This window comes from Cyanistes caeruleus, chromosome 7, assembly GCF_971803275.1.
Source record: "Cyanistes caeruleus chromosome 7, bCyaCae1.hap1.1, whole genome shotgun sequence".
NCBI classification, from domain to species: Eukaryota; Metazoa; Chordata; class Aves; order Passeriformes; family Paridae; genus Cyanistes; species Cyanistes caeruleus.
In genome coordinates this window covers 7683618-7711533 of record NC_141707.1, presented here as the reverse complement: position 1 = coordinate 7711533, position 27916 = coordinate 7683618, and the positions used below count along the sequence as shown (strand labels likewise).

General features: G+C 43.8%; 1 protein-coding gene across 5 annotated transcripts in view; it reads right to left on the bottom strand.

The window, feature by feature from the left end:
* ERBB4 (erb-b2 receptor tyrosine kinase 4) overlaps window positions 1-27916 on the bottom strand; it is a 553845-nt gene that overhangs the window by 31353 nt on the left and 494576 nt on the right. For all 5 annotated transcript variants that reach the window (XM_086896321.1, XM_086896319.1, XM_086896323.1 and 2 more), the window contains one exon: window positions 400-555. In XM_086896321.1, coding sequence (XP_086752447.1) covers window positions 400-555 — 156 coding nt within the window. The remainder of the gene's footprint in view (window positions 1-399; window positions 556-27916) is intronic.

Sequence of the window (27916 nt, the reverse complement as noted above, 5' to 3'; positions counted from 1 at the left end):
CTCCCAGTGTGATAGAAGAGCTAAATTCTCATGTTCTGTGGCCTTCCCTTTTGTTTTCACAAAAATTACTTGTCTGGAAAAATGGGTTATTGAAGTGAGTACTGTCCAGAGAAAGAGGCTGGGCAGGAATGCCCCAGAACATCCATCACTCATTGAAGTATTCAAAACAAGACTCAAAGAGAAGCACATGAATAAAACCTAATTCTGAGTGGGAAAACTGCTGGTGCAATTATATTTCAGGGCCTGGAGGAGCTCCCTGTGCAAAAAATGAGGATCTTTTGTGTGTGCTTTCACAACAGAGTTCTTCTGCGAGGCACTGACAGACTCTTAGTCCCACAGGGACACACTGGTGTGAGGAGTAGCTCCAGGAGGTTTGTCACAGACATGTCCAGCACTCACCTTTCCCCCATCAGCATTATACTCCTTTTCATCCCCTTCCAGAAGCCTGGCCAAGCCAAAGTCAGTGATTTTCACGTGGTTTGGTGATTTCACCAGGACATTACGGGCTGCCAAGTCCCGGTGGACGAGTCTCCTCTCTTCCAGGTACATCATTCCCTGAAGGAACAAGAACAGTACAATAATGCCAATAAGTCCTATATGTTTTTTTGAGAGCTAACTTTCACTGGTGGCATGTAAAGTGGCTGGTCCAATTATGAGTATTCACAATGAGAAAAGTGTCTAGAGGGCAGGAGTTCAACATTGCTCTTGCTCTGAGCAGGAGGCAGGATTAGGTGACCTTGAGTTAGTCCAGTATGAATGGTTCTGTAAGATTCAATTACCAAAGGGGGGAAAAAAACACCACAAAATAACATACAGATAACTCTTTTGCTTCAGCAAGCTTAAAATCAGGAAATGTGAGACAAAGAGAAGAAATATTACGGCCCTTGTTCTTCAGACAGGAAATCTAATGACCATAAAAAATAATCAATTTAGCCAAAGCCCCCCCAGAAATTAGACCACACTGGGAAACAATCCCAGCTCCGTTATGTTCCAGACAAGTGTCTTTAATTCAAGATAAAGATTCTTGTCCATCTTCAAATGCTTTTTAGCTGCTCACAAATTTTCACTATCCTCAGTGGATTAGAAGGAAAACAATTCTTTATTCCAAGTGCTGCAACTCCCTCACCTCCTCACTCCCTTAAAATATTGCCTGTAGTATTATAATAAGGCATTAGATCAATGGCCCCTTTTTTTTATGAGCATATATATTCTGTTAGAAGTATATTCTGTTAACAAGCCCATCCAGCTGCCTTTAGAGATAAGGTAACATATACTCAAACTGCCTGGCCTTAACCTTATTCTTATTCTGATGGGAGACTAACCATCTACCATCAGTATGGAAATTTGCACTATGCTTTGTGACACTGAGATCAACACCAAAGCTTGGTCTTATTAATTATATGACACACAAAGGATAGTTGGGCAGGGTTACAAGGCTATAATTTCATTAAAAGGCATTTATGACATTAACCACCATTATTAGAACTTAGAGATGAAATCACACACTTGACAATTGCCTTTAAGGTATCTCTTAATATATTAGCTCTGTATAATATATATGATAATTTTTTAAAAAGTCATTGCTGAATACCAAAGAGCTCATATTATCCCATAATACAGATGATAATTCAGAGAGTCACATGTAGTGATTAAAATAACCAGATTACTCAGTGCCATGGGCCGGATTTTATTATCCCTTCACAGCCTGAGGAGCTCCCAGGTACCTGAGGAGCTCACAGGTAACTGAGGAGCTCACAGGTACCTTGAGGAGCTCACAGGTACCCTGAGGAGCTCACAGGTACCTTGAGGAGCTCACAGGTACCTTGAGGAGCTCACAGGCACCTTGAGGAGCTCACAGGTACCTTGAGGAGCTCACAGGGACCTGAGGAGCTCACAGGTACCTGAGGAGCTCACAGGTACCTTGAGGAGCTCACAGGTACCTGAGGAGCTCACAGGTACCTGAGGAGCTCACAGGCACCTTGAGGAGCTCACAGGTACCTGAGGAGCTCACAGGTACCTTGAGGAACTCACAGATACCCTGAGGAGCTCACAGGTACCTTGAGGAGCTCACAGGTACTTGAGGAGCTCACAGGTACCTTGAGGAACTCACAGATACCCTGAGGAGCTCACAGGTACCTTGAGGAGCTCACAGGTACCTGAGGAGCTCACAGGCACCTTGAGGAGCTCACAGGCACCTGAGGAGCTCACAGGCACCTTGAGGAGCTCACAGGTACCTTGAGGAGCTCACAGGCACCTTGAGGAGCTCCCATGTACTTTGAGGAGCTCACAGATACCCTGAGGAGCTCACAGGTACCTTGAGGAGCTCACAGGTACCTTGAGGAGCTCACAGATACCCTGAGGAGCTCCCAGGTACCTTGAGGAGCTCCCAGGTACCTGAGGAGCTCCCAGGTACTTTGAGGAGCTCCCATGTACTTTGAGGAGCTCACAGGTACCTTGAGGAGCTCACAGATACCCTGAGGAGCTCCCAGGTACCTTGAGGAGCTCCCAGGTACCTTGAGGAGCTCACAGGTACCTTGAGGAGCTCACAGCTACCTGTTCCCACACAAGCTGCCTCCCAAGGTCTGTGGACCCAGGCCTGGCACAGGGAAGCTGTGACTGCCCCTGGAAGTGTCCAAGACCAGGATGGATGTGGCTTGGAGGAGAAAACATTAAAACATGCTTGGAGCAGCCTGGGATAGTGGAAGGTGTCCCTGCCCATGGCAAGGGGTGGAGCTGGAGGGGCTTTAAGGTCCTTTCCATCCCTAGGACTCTGTGAAAATGGATGTCTCCACAAAAAGCATCAAATGGAGCCCCAAACTGGTTTTAGGTGAAAAATTTCAGTGCAAACACCAGGAAAAGCTTTGCAAACACCTGGGAGAACATTTGGCATAAACACTACCTCATGCAGTCAACATGAAGGGGTTTTGGAAGAGGACACAGGGACTCTTTGGCATAAAAGCAACTGAAGTTATTCTTTAGAAGCACCTCTTGTAGAAGCAAACACACCCTCCTGCCAAGTGCAAGTCAGTGCTTTTGGCTTTTGACCATCAGAATTGTAAGTCTTTAAAAGAATTATGTCTTTTGACACCGAATTAAAACTGCTAGGAAAGAAAAGATGAATAAATCTCATGGGCTAAGGCATTGTGAGTCACACAGGAGCCACACCGTGACACCAGCTCGTGAGGGAATTCTGCTGGCATCAGAATATATCAGGCCCATATACAATTATAATCTTTAATAGATTAACTTGTACCTCTCAGCACTGAAACTGTGTGAAAATATTGCAGATTTCTTTTGGGCAAAATGAAAACACAGAATTTTTCCCGTCAAAATCAAAACAGATGACCTGTACCAAGGCTTTAGCCTCCTGTTTCTGTTAAAGATGGCAGGAATGGATGGTAATGTGCACAAAAACATCCTTCATTGAAAGAGTTATACAACCAAATTCTTAACCATGCCTCTTGGGTCTTATTTTACTGTCTGTAATTTCAAGCATTTTTTTAAACCTATAGGCTTATGCTTTAGGACATTTATTCTGTTAATTTACTTCCATTTATTCCAATGTTGTGCTATTATTTAGTGTCATTTAGTAAGATTCTATTTTAGATTTTAGATTTGGTAAGATTCTCTTTTATTCATCACTAACCTCACTCTCTCTCAAGAACAAGAAAGATAAACACCAACACCTTGCACTGCTCCTCAGCAATATCACTATAACTTTTTTAATCTGTTTTTCTCTTGATTCTGCTTCTGTATTTCTTCTCACACCTGGATTTCTCAGTCCTTTCTGGGCTGAGCTCTTTTGGAATATTCCTTCACAGGGAGTTCCATTTATCTCAGTTCTCCAGGTCAGAAGAAAACCCCAAAGCTCGTCAGGATCTTGTTTCTCATGTTTATTAGGATGTTATCACAAAATTTGGCAGACTTTTTGCTCAAGTTCAATTCATCCTGCCCTTTTTGGCTCACTTTGGCCTTGCAGGCACAAAATGGCCCTGAACTGTGCAGCCTTTTTATCTTTATACTTATTCTTATCCAATTAACAATAGACACATAGATTATTTTTCTTAATGACCCAATGACCCATCACCTGTGTGCTGCACTGTGACATTTTCTTTCCAATCACCTCCTGCTACCCAAAAACCTCTAGAAGAAGAAAATGAAGAAGAAAGAAGAGGGAAAAGAGACAACACCCTAAATCTTCCATTCTTTCTTCTGCTCTCTAAACTAGCTTAAACTCTAAACTAGCTTTAGGTTCATAAAGTATTAGGATTTCCAGTGCTGTGGAAGTATCACCAAAGCTAGGCTGGTGGAGGAAAAAGAGAACAAAAGGATTTTTTGGAAAAGGAAAATGGAATTTTTTCTGGCAAGTCATGGGTTTGTCCCCTGAGATCTGCCTTGAAGCTGTGGCCATAATTTTCTGTTCTCTTACTTTATTATAACAACCAGTGGTACTTTCTGCTGTAATTTCTGAGGGAAATTCAGTTTCTGAGGGAAGCTTTCGAGCCCAGCCTCCATTTGTAGAGCTCAGAGTGTAAGAGGTATGAGCACAGACTATTTCAGATGCTGTAATTTGATTTCCTACCCTTTTTTGGATTCTCACCTCCCTGCTGAGGATGCTTCTGGGATTGTTTCAAAAGTGGCAGCTACTGTGCAGGGAATGCCCAGCCCTGAACTGCATGAGTCCTGCCTGGAAGCTCTTTCCCTCAGGTGCCTGGATTTCATCTCCAGAAAGAAGATACTCATTACTCAGGGCAGAATTCAAACAGGTAAGTCATGAAATGCAAAGTCCTTTTGGGATAATTGCTGGAGATGAACTGAAGAGTGTTAAATCGCTGAATAAAGTTTAACATATGTCTTCTGTCTTGCAAGACATCATTTTGCAGGAACAAATCAAATTTAAAAAGTTTGAAGACCTCCACCTGCCCCAAGACCTTCAGCAATACCAGCCCACAGCAAACCTCCCTATAAATATTTTTTCTTTTCAGTGTTATTTTTGGTTGTTTTCTACACTGAATAGAATTGTTTTCCTAAATTGAGGGCATGTTGATCTTATCTCACCCAAGAATTAAGGGCAGCCTGTTTGGTTTTTATTTTAATAATAACTTCCACCCACCAGCACACATGGCAGATTCATCAAATTCATTCTTCAGGTACATTAAGGAAGGAAATTTCAAGTCCAGCTCAATTCTCATGGACAGTAATCTGCAGCCTTGGAGACTGCTCTCTTACCATCCTAATAACTCAAGACTTGCTTAATAACGTGAATCACTGCAGAAAGCCTCAAATGATCATCTTTTCCCCTGCATACCCCATGGAAAAGGTGTAATTTTGCCTGGGGCTAAATACACTTTCAGGGGAAACACTGTGCCCTTTGTTGTCAGGAGCAACCACGCTCATCCCTGTTGGAGTCTGAGACACAGAGTGAGAGCCCTTGTCTGGCTCTGAGATCCAGGAGAACACTGGATTTCATACAACATGAAATTTATGGCCATGTTTTCATGGTGATACATAAAAACAGCTGTTGAAGTTAGATAGAAAAGCTAAAAATGTGAGTAGATTGGAGAGTTTTCTTAAGTCACTGGGTGAAAAAGTTAGAGTTTAGAGTTTAAGCTAGTTTAGAGAGCAGAAGGCAAGCTGGAAGATTTAGGGTGTTATCTCTTTTCCTTCTTCTTTCTTCTTCATGTTCTTCTCCTAGAGGTTTTTGGGTAATAGCAGGTGGTTGGATAGAAAATGCTGCAGTGTAGCAGTGTAGCAAACAGGTGATGGGTCATTAAGAAAAATAATCTATGTGTTTATTGTTAATTGGATAAGAATAAGTATAAAGATAAAAAGGCTGCACAGTTCAGGGCCATTTTGTGCCGTCAGAGCCAAAATGTGCCAGGTTGTAGTGAATTAAACTTGAGCAAAAAGTCTGGAAAGTCTGCCAAATTTTGTGATAACATCCTAATAGATCTGAGAAATAAGATCCTGATGAGCTTTGGAGTTTTCTTCCTGACCTGGAGGATTGAAATAAGAGGGACTCCCTGTGAGGGAATATCCCCAAGGAGCTCAGCTCAGAGGAGACTGGGAAATCCACATGTGAGAAGAAATACAGCAGAATCAAGAGAGATAGAGAAAAAACAGATTAAAAAAGTTACAATCCAGCAGAGAGCTGTGGGAGAGGAAGGCTGGCTCTGAAAGGCACAGCTCAGAGGTGTGATGTCCTCAGAGGGAGCTGGCACTGCAGGTCACCCTCCCAGCCAAGGGGGATGCTGCCAGCCCCAGCTGGGGACTCACACCTCACACTAACCTCCACCAACTCACCAAGGATTTCTGAAAGTATCTGGGGTTCTGCCAGCCCTGGTGAAGCTAGGAGAGAACCAGTCCTGCACCCTGGGCTGTGCTATAAGCCCAAATATTTAGGAGTTCAATGCAATTAGAAGGGGTGAGTTAATTTCTGTCTCTTTGGTAAAGGGCAGACAAAGAAAGGTTATGTGGTAGTAATGTGTTTTTTCCATCTCCTGCTCACTTGACAAGCTCTCCCAAGGTTTCACTTCTCTCCAGTTTAAGTCTGAAGCAATGTGCTATTAATGTGTAGCAAGCTGTACCTCAGGGTAAAAGTGCTTTTAGCTCAAGCTGGCCATCTTCAGATGCATTTAGGATTCAAAGCTGATTTAACTATCTGGGTTTGCCTACAGCTGCTTTGGTCCTGTCCACCTGAGCAGCAGCAGAGGACAGAAACTCTGCCAGATCTGCCACCTGAGCAGCTGTGACATGGTCATGCTGCTGATAACAGCATTGTCCTCACAGTCCTGCCATGACTTTGCTAAATCTTTTTCAGACTAAACAGTTCAGAGTACACAGAAGCAAGACCAGGACCATCTGTACTTGACTCAGCAGATGGGATCCCAGTGCAGCTGGATTTTTGTCCCCATGGAAAGGCAACCAGTGAAAACCCAACTCCTGCACAGGTAACTTGAGCAGGAGCAAAGAGAGGTGATATTTTGAACTCAGGTCAGACCTACATCTCTGCACTTGTGGCTCACCCAGAAGTGCAGATTCTGTTTGCTCACAGGTGGGCTGGCTCAGCTGAAGCACAAAACTGGCATGAGTTGGCTTCATACCAACCACAGGAGGATACACACTACCCCTGGAAATATAGAAGTGCCAGTTGCACATCAGAAGAACAAGTCTGGGTAAAAAGAAGTCAGCACCAGGTATTTGCTTTGCACCATGTGGCAGCTGCAGTTTATTTGTTCCAGAAATAGAAGTCCAAAATCCTGATTTACTGTGCTGCTAAACTCCATCCCAGGACACAAAATAAAGGTGCTGCTGAAGCACAACAGGTCAGAACAAACTCAAGAAGCCAAAGTGAAGGGAAAGAGGCTATGAGGCTGATTAGATGAGAATTACAGGGGAAATGCAGTCTATTCCACAATGACAGGTGACTCATAAAGGGAGAAAGAGTAGAAAAAAAGTGAGAGGAGAAGCAATTTCATAAGTTTATGACATTTCAATACTTAATTGACTGGACTGAGCAGACATTTTGATGGGCCCAGACCCAATCCAATCCTAAATTAACATCTCAGGAATGTCACCTCACCCCCTCCTGGCACAGATAAGTGGGTCACTGCTGAATTCACTGGTTCTCAATTCTGAGCTTGTGGGGCCTTTGAAATAAAGCTCTCTGTCCTGGGTTGGTGCTGAAGCTCCTCAGGTGACACCAGAAGGGGATTTCGTTCCACTGCATCATCAAACACGTCCTTTGTCTGAACTCCTGTGGAAAGATGGATGGTCTCCCAGGCTCCCTCAAATTATGCAGCTTTCTGGATTAGTTAGTGCTGAATGTAAAGAGTCTGTGAAGCACTTCACATTCTTCTGATGAAAGATGTTACATAAATATATTAAGCAGTCTGAGCAATAAGATGCAGACCAGGTATATATTTCAATATTGGCCGTACTGGGTGTGGCTCTGAGTTCTGGTCCCACCTACAGCCACATCTGTGCAGCTGCTGCAAAGTCCATTCCCAAACATGAGATTCCTGAGGGAGGAAGCCTTGGATTTGTGATTAATCTCCATTTTGCAATTAACTCAGGTGCTTTCTTGAGACAGCTGGGTGCAAGGTGCTCTCCTGTGCCAGCTGGGTCATAGTGGATGTGTTACCCCTTCACCTAGACTAGGTGTCCCAGCCTCCTGGGCTGTGTGGACAGACTGTGTTACTCTCCTTATTCCCAAAGGGATGTTCTCCCAGCTCTGAAGAAAACCACAGCTCAGGGGGCTGCAGCCCAAAGAGGAGAGGGAAATTGCAGCTGGCAGCTGTGCTTACAATGAGTGTATCACCAATGCACTCTGTTGCACCAACACCACCTTTTTCTGTGAAAGAGGCCTTTAAACAAGCACTAACTGCCTTAAATAACAAACTTATCACTGCAAAACTCTCCTTGCCGGGCAATAACATTTACTGCAAAGTAACTACAGCTCAGAGACTGGCAGGATCACAGTCCTTACGGCACAGGCTGCTCCAAATTGCAATTTCAAAAGAAAATCATAGTAATCTGTGCTACACTTGTCAGCAGAAGGAACATACCTGTCTGCTGATTTGGGGAGACTTTGGGTTTCAGTTCCCAGTGGATCACATACTCCTGGAAAGTGTTTGATGCTTTTCAAAGTGGCAACCAAAGACAGGTATCGGTTTGAACAGGCTCTTTGAATGCCATTCTTCTCCTTTACATAAATGGCTTCAGCTAGACCAGCTCCAGCTCCTTCCCCTGAGGAGGCAGCAGGGCTAAAAGCAGCCTATAAGAGAGTGCAGCTGTAATGGGGGAGCTGTGACCAGCACTTTCCTGATCCTGTAGCTCCAAACTGCCCATCAAGGAGATCACTTGGCTTTCCTGGAAGGAAGCCCATAGCAGCAAACTTGAACAATGGGCTACTTCTCCCCTAGCCAGGCACTGACCTCTTGCCAATGCAATTACAGTCAGGAGAGTGTACTGTGCAGTGCATTCAGTCTCTCCAAGAAAGTGTATTTAAAATGGATTACTTCTGCTCCTTAGGCAGGCAATCAATAGAGATGTGGACTGCAATAAGTACAGAGATGTCTGTGGGGTGCAGCACTTATCCTCTGTGTCTCTTCAGAAATTAATTAAAAATCAATGAAGTGTGCAGCCTATTAATAAGGAACCTCCAGATTAACAGATACAAGCAGAGAGTCTTCCCTCAGGTTCAGAACAAGCACAGCCCCAGTGCAAGCACTGGAAACTCTCCAGCACTTCAAGCCATACCACACCCTGACCTTTCGTGGCCATGCCCTGCACCTGCCTGAACTGCAACATCCCCAGTTTTATGCACCCTTAACAAATTACATGCTGTGTGCTTCAAGTCAGCTAAACAGGAGGAACTGGGGGAAGCATTCAGGGCCTTCAGAGTTTCTCTGCTGGCCTACTAGAAAATGAATTTAGGGCAAAGCAAAACCACCTGTGTGAAGGTGGGACCCAGCAAACATCTAACAGAGGGTTGTGACCGATGTCTTCTCTTAATTACAGACATTTTCTGGACAGCTTCCTTGGGAAATGACTCCTGACCCTGTAGCAGGTGATTTTCCACTGGAAGAGTGCTGATAAACTGGCATGTCATGGATGCAAAGCTTTCCAGTGTTCATCTCATGATTCGTGCTATGATAATGAAATATGTGACAAAAACAGGTCTTTCCTGCACCCTGGGTACTTGCCTGGTTTGGTTGAGACAGTGTTTTTGGACTGCTGAAATGACTTTCCCCTTCTCTTGGGCAGTGCCCAGGGGGCAGACAGGGAACACTCTGGTGGCACTGTCTTGTGTGTTCAGACAAAAATCCCACAGGAAGAGCCCACAACAGCTCCCTGCTTTGCAAAAGTCAAATATGCACAGAATTCCACTGATCCCCCTGAACAATCTGAGAGGGGAGATCTTATACCTTGAGACATGTTTCACAGGGCACTTTCAGCCCAATTCAAAGCTGTTAGCACTACCCTGTGCCCTCATTAAATTAGGCATGGAGGATTTTATTTTAATTTCTGAGCCAACAGCATGACTGGGGATGGATTTCAGAGGTAGGCACCTTTATTTGAAAGATGCCCCCGAAGCTCATGCAGCTTCGGGGCTCCGTGTTCTCACCACTTCTAAAATCACCATTTCAGGGTAAATAGGGAAACAACAGGACCATGGAAGCACTGCTTTCAGAAACCACCACTTCCACCAGCTATTCCAGTGCCAGGACCACCTTGGCTCTGCAGGAGAAAAGTGGAACAAGGACATATTTACCCTCTCCTATTTTCTCACCACGTGAGCAGAGCAAGCAGTCGGTCTGCACGCCGGCTTCTGCTAGGACTGCAACACCGTTCCACAAAAGAAAACGTTCTGAATCTATTCCAAATGCTTTTGATACTCTGATTCAAGAGAGTTCTTGAATAAATTACAGCTTTGAACTTCGAAACTCTGTTGCCACTAGGTTTCTGAGCGCTTCTTAAAAACCCACATCACAGGTAACCATAGTTACCCATTACATAGGGTTTTTTTTTTTTCTCCCTTTTCTAATTGAGTAGCTTATGACAGTGACAGAACAGGAGAGGCCAGCCACATAAACAGAGTGTGCTCTCTGATAATGGCTGGAGAAACCTGCTAAATAATTCAATTCCTCTTGTAAAGGGGTTCTGAAGATCTACGACGGGACCACAATCCTACATAAGGGAGAAACTGCTTCTAAAGTAGTAAATATCTAAATAGAATCTTTTATCATGGCCTCTAAACAAAACTTTTCTTCTTTTTTTTTTTTCCCCTAGATCCCAGAAATGTCTGAATATCTGAAAGTAATATCAAGGAATATTTGAAGTAATATCAAGCTTTTGAAATCCATTTATTTTGAGGTGAATCCCAGCACTGGAGGTTTTATTTCCCAAATCTGAGAAACTTCTCAGTGAGAGTGAACTGAGTGTTTTAAATGATCTCTGTACAGTTCCCAGCTACAGCAAATACTTCAGCTACAGCTACTTATTTGTTAGGTTGTCTCCAGAGCCAGGGATACCGTGACTTATTTGAAAAGAAATAAAAGCACTCATGACTTTGACATCTCAAGATCTGAGCATGTGGGTGGTGAATATATTGGAAATTTTGAGAGCTGCTGAGCTGAAACATGTGACCTGAGTGGAACACAGAGCAATCAGGGCAGGTGTATTTCAACTGATAGTAACATTTTAAGTGTCTTAATACCTGATTTTCTGAATTTAAAGGAGTTTTTCTTACAACTGAGACAGGTTCACCTTGGGTCAGTGCTGCTACCACTGCACAGCACCCAGATGGACCATACAAATCAAGTTGAAATGGATTTTAACCATGGACAAAGTAATCCATTGGGGAAGCAGAGGACACCCAGCAGCCCTGGGCTCCTCTAAAATCCCAAGTCTTCTTTGAGAAGACTCACACTTGAGCTTTCTCCTCAGCTATGACCCCATCACCTTTTGCCTCTCACTCTAAACTATAGCCATGATTTTTTTTTCCTGTGATTTACAGTGCCAAACTGATAGCCCTGGCTATGGAATTCACACAGGACACAGCCTGGAGTAGCCAAAGGGCTTTCAAGAGGCTTCAACCTCTTCCTCTAACCTGTGACCAAAACCTTCTGGCCATCAGCCACCAACACCCTGGCTAAGGGGTGTCCCTGTTCCTCCTGTGATTCTGCAGCAGCATTTCCATGCCTCAGGCTATTGGTCTGACACTCAAATGTGCCCAAACTGTTTTTGACATATAGACACAGGAATCATCTTCTTCTTAGTACTGAAATGAGAAGGTTCCTAAAAGGGTCTGCTAATAGAAAAATTATTGCAGTGAGTAGAAAAGTCTCACACTGCTTTTGGTTCATTTGAATCAGACCCAAACATGAGAAATCTCTGACCATAGCTCCCACACTCTCTTGGCTGGAATTTTTTCAGCTGCTCCTCCATCTCTTGGCTGCTTCATTCACAGTTCTCTCTCTTTAAAACTGCTGAGGTTTTTCAAAGGATCAGCTGTCAAAAATCACCATTTCCCCAAGGACCCAATCATGCTGCGTTTTTTCTTCTCTCCAATTAAAACTAACATGCACCACGCTCAAAATATTTCTCTATCCTGACTGAAGCACATTGATTAAAACATAGGCAGAGGCACAACATGACCCCCCAATAGAAATACCTTTAAGAAGGTATTTACAGTGTAAAGAAGGTATGTACAGGTATTTTCTTTCTTTAGGAGCAAGGCAGGGAGAATCAAGTTGTCTCTGAGGAGAGGATAAAACAATCAGGTCAATAAAAGCTGCCCACCAGGTGTTATGGACTGAGGGAAAGAGCTTTTCTGGAGGCACTGAGGTGGGTGAGCATGCCTGGGATCACACATGGACTGCTATGAACTTATTCTGACTGGGTTATAACACACACATATGTAAATCTGGCTCTGCCTCCCCGGTAAACCCTCACAACCTCTCCAAATCTCACCATAATAACGTCACTATTTTATGACATTATTTATGGCACGCTGCACTTCCAACCCCAGATTCCAGAAATACTCATTGATAAATTCCTAGCCAAGCACAGACAGAATAAATGACAGTGAGAGCTTGTCAGAAGCTGCACCTCATCTGCTCACACATGACCACTACTGTTTTCATTGGAATTGACATTTACTTTCTTTTGCCACTCCTTTGGCACGCTAAGAAATCAGGCTGATGCAGCTGTGACATGCATATTTATTTTTCTGTCTGTCTCTGAGAGTTTATGAGTGTTTTCAACCTGATTTGACACTACACTTGCCTCAGAAATTTCTTCTGAGTTTCCTAAAAGCAGGTAGGCAAGGAGAGGAGTAAGGCTGTAATATTTTCCTGCAATTGTGATCGCTATCTTTCTTGGGCACTAGAGACTCCACATAAGAGAGAGACATTATTGAGGATACTCTAACTAGCACTAGGAACATATTAAATTCCAGATAACCTAATCACGAGCCATAAATCACAGGCAACCAGCTCTCAGCAGCTCTGCTGCTCACGGAACTGCTTTTCCAAAGAGTTCCAGGGGGGCTCATTGATCACAAAAGCATGAAGTTCTACTGGAAGAAAGAATGCAAAGCCCAGTTTACATCCAGTTATCCTGAAGAGAAGGTAGGGCTTCCTGCAGCTGCTCTGGGGAGCTGCAGACCAGCACACCCCAACCCACGAGATGATGGATCATCTTTGCTTGAATTGCTGCATGGCACTCAAGGGCAGAGACTACTAAAGGGGTCAGAGAGACCCTGTCTTCAGGAAAACTACTGAGAGAGATAATTCCTGTGGGAAATTGGGTGGGAATGTCTGTGACAGATTACCTGGCCTCAAACTCATGACAGCCATGGTCCCCTCTGGGCAGGAGGTGCTCAGGAATGGGAAACATTTGGTGCTTGCCAGGCCAGCTGCTTGTTGTGATGTACCTGTTTGTTCAACACAGACCAAGACTCTGCTCTTTGGGTGTTGGAAATGCAAACACAAACATTCATTTTGCTCTGGGATCCCGTTTTCCCCAGGCAGAGGAAGGAGGCCTGGCACTGCAGGGCCACCAGATAGAAATTATCCATTGACACGATGAATGCTACAGCAGATATTAGAATAGATTGAAAAGATAAACTCTTAGATCTTCCAGGGGCAAGTTTGAGAATCAGATGTTTGGGGAATGTCTTTCTCTGAGTCTTCTTGCAGCTCCATGCTGTTGCCCACGGTTGTGTGGTAAACCCCCAATCCTCAGGGAAATTCTGAAGTCTCCACCTCCACAAGCTCTTCTGATTTCATTTAAACCAAAACCAGAGAAGTTCTCCCTCACTATCTCTGGGGCTGGGGGTACAGGGTGGGTCAGGCATCTTAGGAAAGCCTAAGGTGGCTCTAAAGCAAAGGCTGAGGTTGGATGCAGCCCAGATGTTTTAGCCTCCGATGGAGCTGTGGAGCCTGGAAACACCACAGGGAAGGACACTGGATCTGCACCCAGCTGGCCAGTCCTGTTTGGGGCACTGCAGAGTGCCACAGGCAGGTGACTGGGTACTCCTGTGTCCCCTTCCATCTGCAGTGGTCACTGTCCTGTAGAACTCACCTTGCAGAAGTGATGATATCCCCAGCCACAACAAGGTGCTCTCAAGCTTACCAGAGAACAACTTACTCCTCCCCAAGGATCTCTACCTGAACCAACCAAAAGTCCCCTGTGGACTGTGGAGGGCTGGAGAACAGCTGGTTTTGAGGGCTTTAGACCCCTTTCCACCACTGAGTTCTCTCTGAAGGCCCTGGTGTGTCATGCTGATGCTGCAGGTGCACTGCTATCCAGCTCAAAATCCTACTGCAGACGCATCCAGGACGAAAGGCACAGGTTCATTTTGCTTTGCTGGGATGCTGGGCAATCTGTGTGCCAAAAGGAATGGAAACAGAAGCAGCCAGACTCTCCAAGACAGCCCAAAGGCAGGCTGTTCCTGGCACTCTCCCTCGTGGACTCTCAGCTGTTTAATAATGCCTTGAGCCTACAGTGCCTTTATTTTTCCTTTGGTGGGAGTACTAATCACAGTCTCATCTATCTGGATGCCTATTTTTATGAAACTCATACAAAGATAATATCTTTGAGACCTTCTCTCCCCTGTCCAATCTGAATAAATTCAACCAACATTTTGAAAAGCTATTGCAAGGGAAACTGAAGGGAGACACAGAGATTGCAATGAGGGTAATTTCCATTGAAAACCAGCCTAAGTCCAAAAAGTTCTAAGAAAACTCAAGCCCTTACACATATCTTTCTTTTACAGGAAATTGCTTCCTTTCCATTTTTTAAAGGAGATTTAAGTAACCATCCAGCCCTGTCCTGAGGGGGAAAAGCCAGCACTACATAAATACACTTTGGGCCTTATTTTATGGATGGCAAACCTCACAGAGCTCTGATAGCTGCCACCTGCTTCTGCTGAGGTGTAAGCTGCTGCTCAGGACAGAGGCTTTACTGGAGCACCTTCAGACCACAAACTGGACCACTCTGCACATCCAGGACAGCAAGCCTGGCATATCCTTCTGATCCTCTCTGCAAGAGCAGCAATCAGTCCCCCAGTACTCCACAAGGTTCACCTTTACTTATCATACAGCTGCATTTCACGTCTTGCTATGAGCTGGGATTACAGCCAGCATAAGAGACACAATTCTGCCACTGTTAAACACTGAAAAATCAAGGCCAAAGTCTCTTTCTTTTAAAAACAAAACAAAACAAACCACAAACCCAAAAAAAGGAAAAAGTTAGACATACTTACTGGGTTCTGTTCTTATTTGCCTTTTGGCCTTCCAGACATCAGGGTATGCTTTAACACTGTGTACATGCTCACCCATTCTTTGATTTTGGTTTAAATGAAATCAGAAGAGCTTGTGGAGGTGGAGACTTCAAAATTTCCCTGAGGATTGGGGGTTTACAACACAACCGTGGGCAACAGCATGGAGCTGCAAGAAGACTCAGAGAAAGACATTCCCCAAACATCTGACTCTCAAACTTCCCCCTGGAAGATCTAAGAGTTTATCTTTTCAATCTATTCTAATATCTGCTGTAGCATTCATCGTGTCAATGGATAATTTCTATCTGGTGGCCCTGCAGTGCCAGGCCTCCTTCCTCTGCCTGGGGAAAACGGGATCCCAGAGCAAAATGAATGTTTGTGTTTGCATTTCCAACACCCAAAGAGCAGAGTCTTGGTCTGTGTTGAACAAACAGGTACATCACAACAAGCAGCTGGCCTAGCAAGCACCAAATGTTTTGGAAACATTTCAGCACACGTATTTTAAGTAGGAATTTGGGTTGACACATTTCTTATTTAGGAATTAACAGTGGCAAAGGAGAATGGATGATATAATTCCAGAAGCTGTGTGAAACAACAAGGGAGCAGATGGGAGTGAAATTCAGCAGGAGAATGAGAAGACATTGAGTCTGCTGAATGGACAGGGGGATTTCAGCCCCAGGACAGGAAACCCAGATGTGTCCTGTGGGTTCAACACACAGCCATGGGAAAGGGAAAGGCCATAAAGCCACGGATGAGATTGCATGATGACATGCAGGAGGGACACAGTTAGAACAGGGCTTTCAGCATGACTTGTGGGAAAACCTGAGAAATGATGGGTGCTGCATTGAATCCAAGGCAGAGGGAAGTCAGAATCTGTCTCCATAGAAGAAGGACTTTTCCATATATTCTTAAATTAACTATAAATCATTAAGGAAAAATTTGTAACACATTATGCCTCTGCTAGGCTCATGAAAACAGCATAGCATATCTCAAATTTTGTCTGATCCTGCAAGTCCAAAGTCAGTGCCTCCACCTTTCCATGTTGCTGTGCTTCCAAGGCAACGTGACTCAGTCAGAGACGCTGTTCTTGGGAGAGTGAGGCACGAATACTTTTCACAAACAAAAGGGACAAAACATTAAACACAAACAGCCTGAGCTGCCAGCATTTAAGGGGTTTCTCAAAAACAAACCCAAACTCTCAGCAAGCTGCTATTCCCTGATGACACAAGCATGGCAATCACTGCCTCTTTCCCCAGCTTCTCTCCTCTCCTAGCCTGGGCACCCCTGGCTCTGGGCTGGGCTTCCTCCTGCAGCCCCAGCTGCTCCCTGAGAGGTGCTTTGGTCCCTCTGGGAATGGTGAGAGCTGAAGAACTGCAAATGAAAGGCAGGGAGGGGCAGAATTTGCTGGTTTGGACAGAGGGGATGTGGTTCAGCAAAGCCAGCAGAAGTGAGTGTAACTTTTGTTTAAATATTCCTAGGTGAGAAAAAAGAGGAGAAAAAAAATAAATATTTATCAAAAAAATAAAAATAAGGAAAAAGTAAAAAGAAAAGGGATAAAAATGGCATGATAAAGATAAATTTTGAAAGAAATGATCATATTTTCTCTTGTAATTAGCTGAGCATTAGAATCGAAGCTATACTGCTTAGTTGCAATGTGTTTACTGTTCTGGATTGTGATTTTTTACACGTCTAACACAATTTTAGTACTTCTATCTCTTACAACAGGACTTAGTTCAGACCAAAATAATCACTGTATTAACTTATTTTTTTCTCAGCCACAGAAAGCAGTCCACTTCATTACTGCAGAGACACCAAGCCTCCCCAGTCCATCATTAATTCTTACTGTTTTAATTACGAGAAAGAAGAAAAAAAAAACAACATTCTCTCTGGAAGAGTTTGTACATAATGACATTGTACATACAAATCTTAACACAAAGCCACAAGGTACAAAACAGACAAGTCAGCTGCTAAAGGCAGGTTCTGGTAAAGACCAGATTTGGTAGGAAATTAATTTTTCCCTCTGTCAAGCTGCTCTAAACCCAGTGAAATTCACTGCATCACATCTGTCTGCATAAGAACGAAGCCCTTAAAACCGTCCTAACAATGAGTTCAAACCACATCCCCATATCCTAATTTGAAAAAGTTCAGGGAAATGTCATCTCTGGGAGTGCAGAAAAGGACTATTTCTATAATGAGCATGAACTGGGATTCTAATCCCAACCAGCTCCTCATTGTGGGGAAGATTTTGATGAAGAACTCGGTCTCATTTCTAGTTTGGGCTGGTTTCCTCAGCTGCTTTCACAACAGAAGCTGAATCAATAAACTCAGAGCACATCTGCTGTGATACAGACCTAGGATGGATGGGATTTTCAAAGGTATGAACAGCCTGAAGAACATTTCCACCCAATGGCTTTTGGATCTCAAACTGAAGCATGAGACAAGTGCTACAACAATTGAAATTTCACGTCCTAAAATGGAATATTTGGAGTCCAGCTTGTGCATATGTGGCACCTCAGAGATAACAAGTTTCCATGTAAACTAGAAAATTTACTTAAGCTTAAAGTGGATGTGGATGAATGCACTCCATATATATGCTCATGACTGAAAGTCTGGAGCTTTTTTTGTTTGTTTTAATTTTAATAATCAGTGATTATTAAATATAATCAGTGATAAAGGGTGATATTTCACATTTCAAACTGGTGAGAATTAGTCAAAAGGAGATAAAGTGAGGGGAAAAAAAAAAATCTAAATGTAAACCACAACCTTACAGTGAAATCTAATAATTCCTCCAGGTTGAGATTTTGATAAATAAATAAGTTTTCATTGCATTTGTGAGGCAACACATATGACCACAGTCAGGACCCAAGTCCAAGAGATACAGATGCAAAATGAGAGGATTTTTGTGTAAATTCCTAATCCAACCCTGAAATTTTCTGTCTCAGAGCTGTGCCTGGCTCAAATTCATTTGCCTCCAAGCACTGTCTTCCAATACTGGGAAATAAAGTGATTAAACAAACAGATAAACTCTAGAGGTCTTGTTAATGATCAAAGCTTCCTGCTTACTCAGGACTATTTTAAAAGAGTATTAACAGAAGCAAAGGGTATGACAAGAACACCTGGCATTCATCCTAATAATAAAGCAAAATCAATTCACAAGTTAAAGCAAATCCAGAAGCAGAGAAATAGATTCTTCTGCTAAAAGAAATACATTTTTCTTCTATTATTCATTTTTACAACTAATGACTACTTGTACAGGGAGATTTTATTTGTTCCCATCCTGGTGACATTGCATTCAGTTCAACTACTGAAAGATCTAGCAGGTATATTATTAGAAGTAGTACAGTCTTCTACAGAACACAGAAAGGGAAAAGCTTCTTGCATGTATCCTTTCTGATTAACAGGTTCTAAAAGTAACATCTGGAGCAGCAGAGGCCAATCCAAACAACTCACTGAACAATTATTTTCAGCTATACAAACACACACGCACATGCACCCAAAAAAAAAGCAAATTTGAAATGGTTACTCTGATACATAAAATTTCTTGAGAACTTGTCCTGTCAGCAATGAAACCTTTTCAACTTCCATGGCCTTTGGATTAAGGTGAGTAAAGTGAGGAAGACAGAGAGCTGCTGAGAAGCAGCATAATGTACCTTCACACCCTGCATACCTTCAAGTGCTGCATAATTACAGGTTCAGTTTCACCCTCCATCCTCATCCCAGTTCTGTGATGGACAGGCTGATCAGACCCAGCTCCTGACACTCTGAGAGAAGACATGCAACTGCATTTCTAGCATGGATAGAACACCCATTGAAATCACAGAAGAAAATCCATGCCCTACCAGACAGAAAACAAAATTCTGCAGCTCAGACCGATTACATTTCATGGAAGATGGATGATAAGAGTTGGTTTAGAGACTTACCCCATAAAGAGCAGGAGTTTGTACAATGAGGCCAGGTGACTAGGTGAGAAATAATTCCTGTAAAGAAATAATCTTATTCTGGCCCTGAGCTGTCTCTGCCTGTGTTTTGAGCAGCTGCTCACCTCTTTCCATGGGCACCCTGTTCCACAAAAATCCAGTAAGGCTGCTCACAACACATAAACAGCGACTGGGAAAGCTAGCAGAGAACAAAACTTAAAAGAGACTGCTTCAGAAACCCTGAAACCTGAGGTATCAAAAGAAAAGGACTTATTTCAGAGGCATAGTTACAAACAGCCCACAGTTCTGCAGCTGCTGAGAAAATTAGCAGAAGAGCCTTTCCTGACCTTATTTATGCTGTATTTACTTAAGTACAGCATGTCAGGGAAAATGTAGACTTTCTTTTCACCTTTCTCCTGTAAAGTAGGTTTTTCTTTCTGACTTTGTATTTAACATCTCAGGGCTCATGACCAATTCTCAACAATACAAAGAATACTCACAAAGAATACTGGTTGGGCCTTTTTCCTTTTACTTTTGTTTTTTTGTTGTTTTTTGTAGTTTTGTTTTTTGTTTGTTTTTTCTTGTTTGTAGCTTTTTTTGTTGTTGTTGTTTTGAGCTGCCAATGATCATGGATATGAAGAATTTAAAGGCTGAGCAAAGGGAGTGTACCAGGAATTACTCATTCCTCCCAAACAGCTTCCTCTTCTCCCCTTGCCCCATTTCTGATCAGGACCATGGTAATTACCATTATTTCATGGGAAGGGGTTCTCAGGAGCCCCAGGAACTTTCTCAGGGTGAGTGGCAGAAGTAATCACTTTAGCTGTTGGGCAAACAAAACCAGCTACCATTTCTCACAGGGCTTGTGAGACCCACAGGAGCTGCTCTGTCCCCTTCCTTTGCTCAAGCTATTTGCTGACTGGCTGGCAGAAGAATGCCATCAATGTTTGCTCACTGCCTATAAAACATCTTTCCAAAGAGGAAAAAGCGTGGTTCCTTCACCTCTCCCCTCGCAGCCCAGACTCTGAGCAGGACCCAGCTCTCCTGCCTGCTTTCTTCTCTCCCACCCCTCTGCCTGCCTCTCTTGGGCTGATTTAAAACCCCCCTTGGGTGTGTTTCCTTTATGCACTGGCACACATTTTAATGCCAGCTCTTAGTCTGTCACCAGTGAACTCTGCCAGCTCCACAGAGCCCAAACTGCTTGCAGTTGGCAGCAAAGATCTATTGAAGTGCAGGGTAACATTTTTTCAATAGCAGCCTTTCATGTAAAATACTAAACTCTAGTGCAGTCTTTCTGCTACAGGCTGCGATTAAACTGTAATTCCCTGATAGACTTATAACCATGATTTCCTACCAGCTGGCCTGGGAAATGATTTCAGTACTTCATCGGGCAGAGCTGTTCTTCAGACAGCACACAGACAGAAATGTTCAGATTTCAGTCCCTGGGCTGGGAAGGCAGGGATGCTGCAGCTCCAGGTGAGGGCAGGTTTCCACAGTAGATGGCAGCAGCCAGAGCTCTGAAACTTTCCAGCTGGCCAAGCTATTCCAGAGGCTCCCAGCTTCTGCTTCGTTTCCACTCATTACCCACAATAGGGGTGTCCTCCTCCTTAACCTCGATTTTCTTCCAAAAGGCTTTCCCTATGCCCCACCGTTCCAGAGGAGCTGATGCTCAGCTCCTTCTGCTAAAAAGACTTCCAGGGTGAGTGAGAACAGAAACTGGCTCTTTGCTGGCTCTTATTTAACAGCTTTATTTCATCCCACAAAAAGGAAACAATATGACATATTCATCAGGGCATGAAACTTGGTACTGCACTTGGAGTGAAAACAGAGGAGCGGTAACAGGTAATGCTTACACAGATTACAGGCCAGAGGAAACGAGATGTGGAGAGGGAATGAGCTCCAAGCAGTCATTCTTGGCTTTGAAAACTGAGAGCACAGCATACTTATTGTCTTTATTATTCTCCCACTCTGGCAGAGAGATGTCCCATTACTCATGTACAGCAGGGAACAGGGCATGTTTGCCTCTGTACCAACTCTGTGTCTCCTCACAGAACCACAGAACGGTTTGGGTTGGAAGAGACCTTGGAGATCATCTATCTACAACACCCAGCCATGGGCAGGGCACCTTCCACTAGCCCAGGATGCTCCAAGCCCTGTCCAACCTGGCCTTGGACACTTCCAGGGATCCAGGGGCAGCCACAGCTTCTCTGGGCACCCTGTGCCGGTGCCTTGCCACTCTCACAGGGAAGAATTTTTTTCTTAATACCTAATCTAAGCCTCCTCTCTGTCCTGTCTGAAAAGTCCCAGTTCTCTCCCCCTTGCCAGATTATTCCCTTCCAGCTGCTGGCTGTGTCTCCTGCCTTCAGTGACCTGCTACACGTGTATAACTCACAGAAACGCTGCTGAATTCCTCTCAGGTCCGAGGAACAGCAGCCACCGCCTTCCTGACCTGTTCCAAGTGCCTTGGCTCATTTAGCCTGGAACCAGCACAAGCAGCAGTGACAGTCCCTCAGGCAGGGAGCTCTTCAAAGAGCACAAACACAGCCAGGGGAGAGCGTGTCCCCCAACACCAAGGGCCCCAGAAACAGAAAGGGATGGAAGAAAAGGCTGCAGAAGGCATGAGGATGAGCTCTCACTTGCAGTGACAGAGAAATGCACAGCAGCTGTCTGTTGGATGCCTCTGCACAGGGCTGTACATCCAAACCCCAATCCCCCATGGCATGGCTAACTGTGGCCACTTTGGGAGGCAGACCTAGTTTTAACTAAAGGATAAAAAGACCCAAATCTGCAATTTAAAGATAAAATAGCACTTTATTCTGTACTTTTCCTAGTACTGCCTTTTCAAACCTCATTAGTTCGTGCTGATTTGGCAACAAACTTGTTACAGAGATTTGCTGTGGCCCAGACCTGGGTGAAGCATCACAGGCTGGTTTCTCCTGCCTCCAGATTTCTCTGGCAGTGTAATGCACTTGAGAAAAGTACAGTGAGACAAATATGAGCGGGGAGGGTTAGTACTATCTCTGCTACTACCTTGTAATCACATTTTAGTGTGTAAAAGCTGATTTCTTAGTGCAAATGCAGAAGCCGTTGCTCCTGCAAATAAAGACCTGGGATTGTTTTGCTGATAATTAAATTTTAATTAATTTTTCTTGAGGTGCATTTCAAAACCTTGTTTTAAGTGCCCAGACCCCTCTGTTTTGCCTCCTTCATTCAGAGGTTTTAGTGACCAAGGACAGGGAAGAAAGGAAAGGTAGCACTGTTTGCTGTGGCTTTCATTCTCCATTCCCTTTCCCAGATGAATGCAATAACTTTCACTGCCACTTTGTCAGCAAGACAGAAATATGCAGCATCAAACATGCCATGTTAAAGTACTGTCTGGGATATGAGCTGAGGGAGCTTGAGCCTTTGCTTGTGTCAACAGCATCTTTCACATCTCACAGTCATGGGGAGATGAAGGTCACTGAGGAAGAGCACTTGAATCAACACTGACAGTGGTAAGCTTGAAAGGAAAAATTGCTCCCTATTTCTTTTTCTCATTTTTGACCAAAAAAATAATAGGATGTAGGCATCTATTTTAAAATATCACACTGCTAACAGCCACTCACCCCAAGACCACCTGCACCTCTGAGACAACCAGAGCACCGTGCCCCTCAGCAGCAGCAGCAGTGTGAACCCTCCTAACACACTCCACATCCCTGCCTTGCTGCAGGACTGGAACTGCAAGGTGCTTTTCCTACTCTTTAAAGCCACCTTGCCAGCCAGACACTGCATGCCACTGGGAAAAGTGTATCAAATACCAAGTGGATCAGCAGAGAGTGACAGAAAGGGATGGAAATGCACATTCAAGTATTTCCTAACTTAACAGTGTGGGGCAATCTGAATGAAAAGACAGCAGATAATTCATCCTGGCAGCAACACTCTATTCCTATATTGTCTTCCACAAATGAATTCAGAGAAAATGAAAAAAACCCAGGTAAAGAATCACTTTCATTATGCTTCTATACTGATTAGGTTAGGACTTCCACTGCACAGGGGAATATGAAATGCAGGAGAATTAGGAGGCCTGCAAAAGGTGGGACAGAAAGTCTGGGTTTATCACAAACACTGCCCCCAATTTTGTGCTGTTATCAGTGTCTGAAGGCATCCCACACTTGATCCAGGGTGATGTTAACAACATCAAATCAACAGCAGGGATACTGGTGTGCCAAGTGACTGAGAGCTGAGTCCCTCCCTTCAACAATCAACACAACAGCCACTTGAATGCAGCTGCAGGCCCACTCAAAAGATGGCAAATCTACCACACTATTTCAGGAGATGGAGAGATCAAGGCTAATAAAGAAACAACCCAGGACATTGATTTTTCAGGTTTACAAGACGTTTCAGACCTGCCTGGCTCTGTGGAACATTTGGGATGTTGTCAGAGTTTAGCATGGAAATAAATAATGTGTTATATACTCAATTTAGCACCCAGGGTAAATTTTTATTATGGGAGTGAGGTTTGCATGTTTTTTTCATTATACAATTCTTCAGAAATAATAAGCTCTATACAGTGTTGCCTACAGAGCTGGCAGTTTCTTTGTCCTACACTGCATTCTCCTGTGAGATCCGTGCTGACTGGGACTCCAGTGCTGGAGAAGGCATCTGGACTGGACAGACAGAATCACAGGCAACCCTGTACCACTGGACAGAGGGTAAATATTAAAGCTCAATAATCCAATCTCTTTGGATTCTCACTCCCTTTGCTACAGGAACATGTGCCAAACATCTCACTTTTCCCTTCTGTGCTCCTTAGCTAAGCATGAGATGCAGACAGGAATACAGAAAAGGAATATGCTGCCAGCACAGTCTCACTGTCAGGGCTGTGTCCCAACATTATTTATGCTACATCATCACTGATGTTCTCTGCTCCAGATGAAAGGAGAGCAGATACAGCCTCCAGACACGAATTCACAGTCCTTCCTACATTCTCACCTGAAGGGAAATTCCCTCTGCAAAGAAATGCCAAGTTCTAAAACAGTTGGATTCTGGAAAAAATACTGAATTCAGGTGGTGGTGTCCATTTCAGGACAATGTTGAACAGCAGTCAGCAGGACACTCTTGCTGTCCTGGGCAAGAAACAACCAGCAATTGGTCAGAAGAGATTATTCCCCTCTGTTTATTTGAAATTGTGTATGAGACCCCCTTAGCAGTAGAAGAGAGATGCCAGCAGACCTAAGACAGCCCAGCAGAGGATGGATGAGGTGATTAGGGAGGGGGAAAGAACCGATTAAAACATGAGTGGAGGGTGAGGAAATGTGGGTTTGTCCACCCTGGAGAGGAGGCAGTCCATGTGGGAATCCCAACTGCACACACCCACTGCCAACAGGGAGCTTACAGAGGCAAGAGACCTCGGTACAAGGTGCAAGATGGGGAATTGCTGCTGTGTAGAAGGAGGAAACCTGTTTGCAATTGTGTGCTACCTTCCCCTTACAGCTTTATTGCTGAAATGTTTAACCCAGGCAGTGATGTTTTTTAGTCAACAGGATGTCCATCACAAAATGAGAGGAGGGGAAAAAAAAACCCCAAACAGATAAACATCCAGAGCATGGCCCTCAGGTGTGTGACTGCCATGGAGCAAAGAAAGAACCTGTCCCTCATTTCTGGGCCTAGCTGTGCACATTTGTCCCCCACAGTCAGTGCATGGCATGCACTGCTGCCAGCTGGCAGGAGAGCCCTGAGAGGGATTCTTCTTACCTGCAGGGCTACCTATTTTTACCAAGCTTTCCAGGTGATTTAGAAGGTGTTCCTATGCCTCCCCCCACCTTTCTGTTTGCAGTTTAAGCCATCACTGACTTTTTCTCTGAAGCATCCCTGGCTGTTCTGGCTGACAAGGAATTGTGCAGGTTTCTTTGTGCTTAAACCCAGCCCAGGATTCTGTGTTTACTCACCAGCTGCCATTAGAACAGAACATCATCCTTAGGCTGAAACAGGAAGCTGACTTTGGTATCACTTGAATTAAAAAAGAAATAGTGCAATGCCCAAGTCATGGCACGTGAGGAAACTGCAGATAAATGATAGTTTTGGACACCAGGGAATGATAGTCAATATAAACCCCTAAAAGCATCAGCTTACTCTTATTATCAACCAAGCACCCACTTTCCACTTTTAAGTTGCATGCTACTATTGAAAATGAACATGAGAATTCCATTTGAATCAGTGAACAGAAATGAAATACTCCACAGAGAGAACCTGTTAGAAAGCTGGACCTGTTAGAGAGTTACTGGAGTGGTCAGATGATGGCCTGTTCCATGAAGATGTGAACTCTGCAGTGCACTTCAGGTCTCTGCCTCTGAGGAAGAACATTGATTATGTGAATATTCTAAAGAGCAGTGGGGATCTCCAATAAGCAACATCAAATGAGGTTCCTGTCATGAAAATTTCAGACTTTACTGTTTACAAATCCAGCTTCAGACAGTAAAGGATTCCCATTTTCCTGGGAACCCTGGCCCACAGAAGTACTGAGCTGTGCAAAAGTGTTTTTCATGACATTTGTCTAAAGACTGAAAGCTGCATGTCATGTGCAAGAGGATGGCAAATTGTAAAAGTGTGAATGGGTTATTTCCAACCTTTCCATGAACAAAAAAAAAACCCCAAAAAACAAACCCAGCATTACAGCAAGGCAGGTTTAGCAGCCCTTGGGAAAGATTTTATAAAACATTTACACAGAATTGTTTTCACTTTTTAAGTCAGCATTGTTGTTTAACACAATGGCCTTCACTTAGCAGGAGCCAAGGGTCAGCAGCCTTCCTGTGAGAAGTAAAAGAAGGTGTCTCCCAGCACTGTGAGGAGCTGGGCAGATAAAACATTTTAGATTAAAGAGAAAAATACCTGCCTGCAATGACAGGAGCAGTTTTAGTGCTGCACTTCATGTGCAGCTGTAATGCAGCTCTGAGGGCTCTGAGCAAACTCACTCCCAGCCTGGGGAGGGAAATGCTGTGTCTGAGGATGCTGAGGCTCAGGGCTGGGTGTAACCATCATCCCCTTGTCAGTGACAGACATCTGACAAGGGCTTGATTTCATCTTCTCTTTCTCAGCAATTTTTGTTCTGTTTCTACACCAAAAATCCCTCAGTTTGCAGAATGAGGAAAGGGAGAAGCTGAGATCTTCAGGCCCTTATCACATTTGCACTTAGGGGAAGAAGAGTGCTCTTTTAGCTCATATCCCCCTGTATAAACATTCAGTAAAAATGTGCTACAGCATTATAATGGTTATATTATAATAGCTTGTCTTGTGGTCTATCAACAGGATCTCTGAACAGCTGACTAATCTTAAACAGTTTCTGAGTTTTCCTTCTAGAAATCTGAGTAATTTAAGCAATCAATTCTGCAAAGCTCCAGTGTAGACAGCATCTACATTTCCACATTCTGCCTTCCCCTCTCTTTTTAATTCTTGTGCTCCAGTCCCATGCACCTGAACTTTTGCAAACACCCACAGAATAACCTGACTAGTAAAAAGTTTGCTTAAACTACATAAATGTCTGCTAGCAACTCAGGTGATGCACAGCAGATAAAACTTCCCAAAGAGAGACAAAGGGCCATTAACTCCAGTTAGCTGCACATATGAAACATGCAGCAAACAATAAATATCCACAAGAACATACACAGCACATACATTTTTGTCCCAGAGGACAAAACTCATAAGTAAAAACCAGGAATGACAGAAAAAAAAAAAACAACACCTGGCAGTACTGCTGAAAACCATTCAGCTTTAGAAGTAGAGATCAAATGTTTGCCTGTGAGAATAGACAGAAAAAAAATGACAACAGGATCAGAGAACACCCTGTTGTGAGTGGGATTCCTGCCATGATACGGAGCAGGGAGAAGAAATTCAAACAATAAGGTTATTTTGACAATATGAAGTATTCTGTTGTTTTGTATGAAAAGCAGAAAGTACTCCCCAAATAAAAATAAAAATAACAACAACTTCAGGTGTCTGGTTGCTGGCACTAACATTTCCTAGGTGTGAAGGACCATAAGGATATCTGCTTTTAAGGCTGTTTGTTGGACAGAAGGAGTATCTATGATACTCAGGGATAAAATAAAAGTATCCTGTAAGAAGTTATCATTATACACCAACTGACTAGGAAGGTCAGTGCTAGTGACTGACTGATTAAAAATGAGATTTATAAAAAAGAATCAGCTGAATAGCTTGTATGCATGAAATATTGCAAACAACAGATAACGCATCAGGGGATTTATTACTAAAACCAATTTGATTTTGTAAGCCTTAGGTAATTTACAACCTGCAGCTGAATAAGAAACAGGCTGTTCTCCTCTAGAAAACAATTCTCTTGGCAAAAAACAGAGGAAAAAAAGCAACCAGAGAGCAAAAGAGGAAAAACCCACAACCCTTAAGGTGGCAGAGCTCTGTGCTCCACTACTTCATGTGCTGCATTGTCAACCAGTCTGGCGGAGAGGAGAAAGCTGACAGCTCTCCAGAGGAGCTGTGCAGGAGGCTGGAACGGCACAGACCTGATCCTGCATGTAATGAGAGAGAGAGAGAGAGCAGAGCTGGAAGGCAAAATCCCTCCCTGGCTGCAGGGAAGGCACAGCCTGGCTGTGTTGGGGGGACATCCAAAACCTCGGGGTGCTGCTTGCCAGGAGTGCACTGCAAGAAGGCATTCCATTTGATTACATTAATAAAAAAAAAAACCAAACCCCAGCCTGAGCTCAAA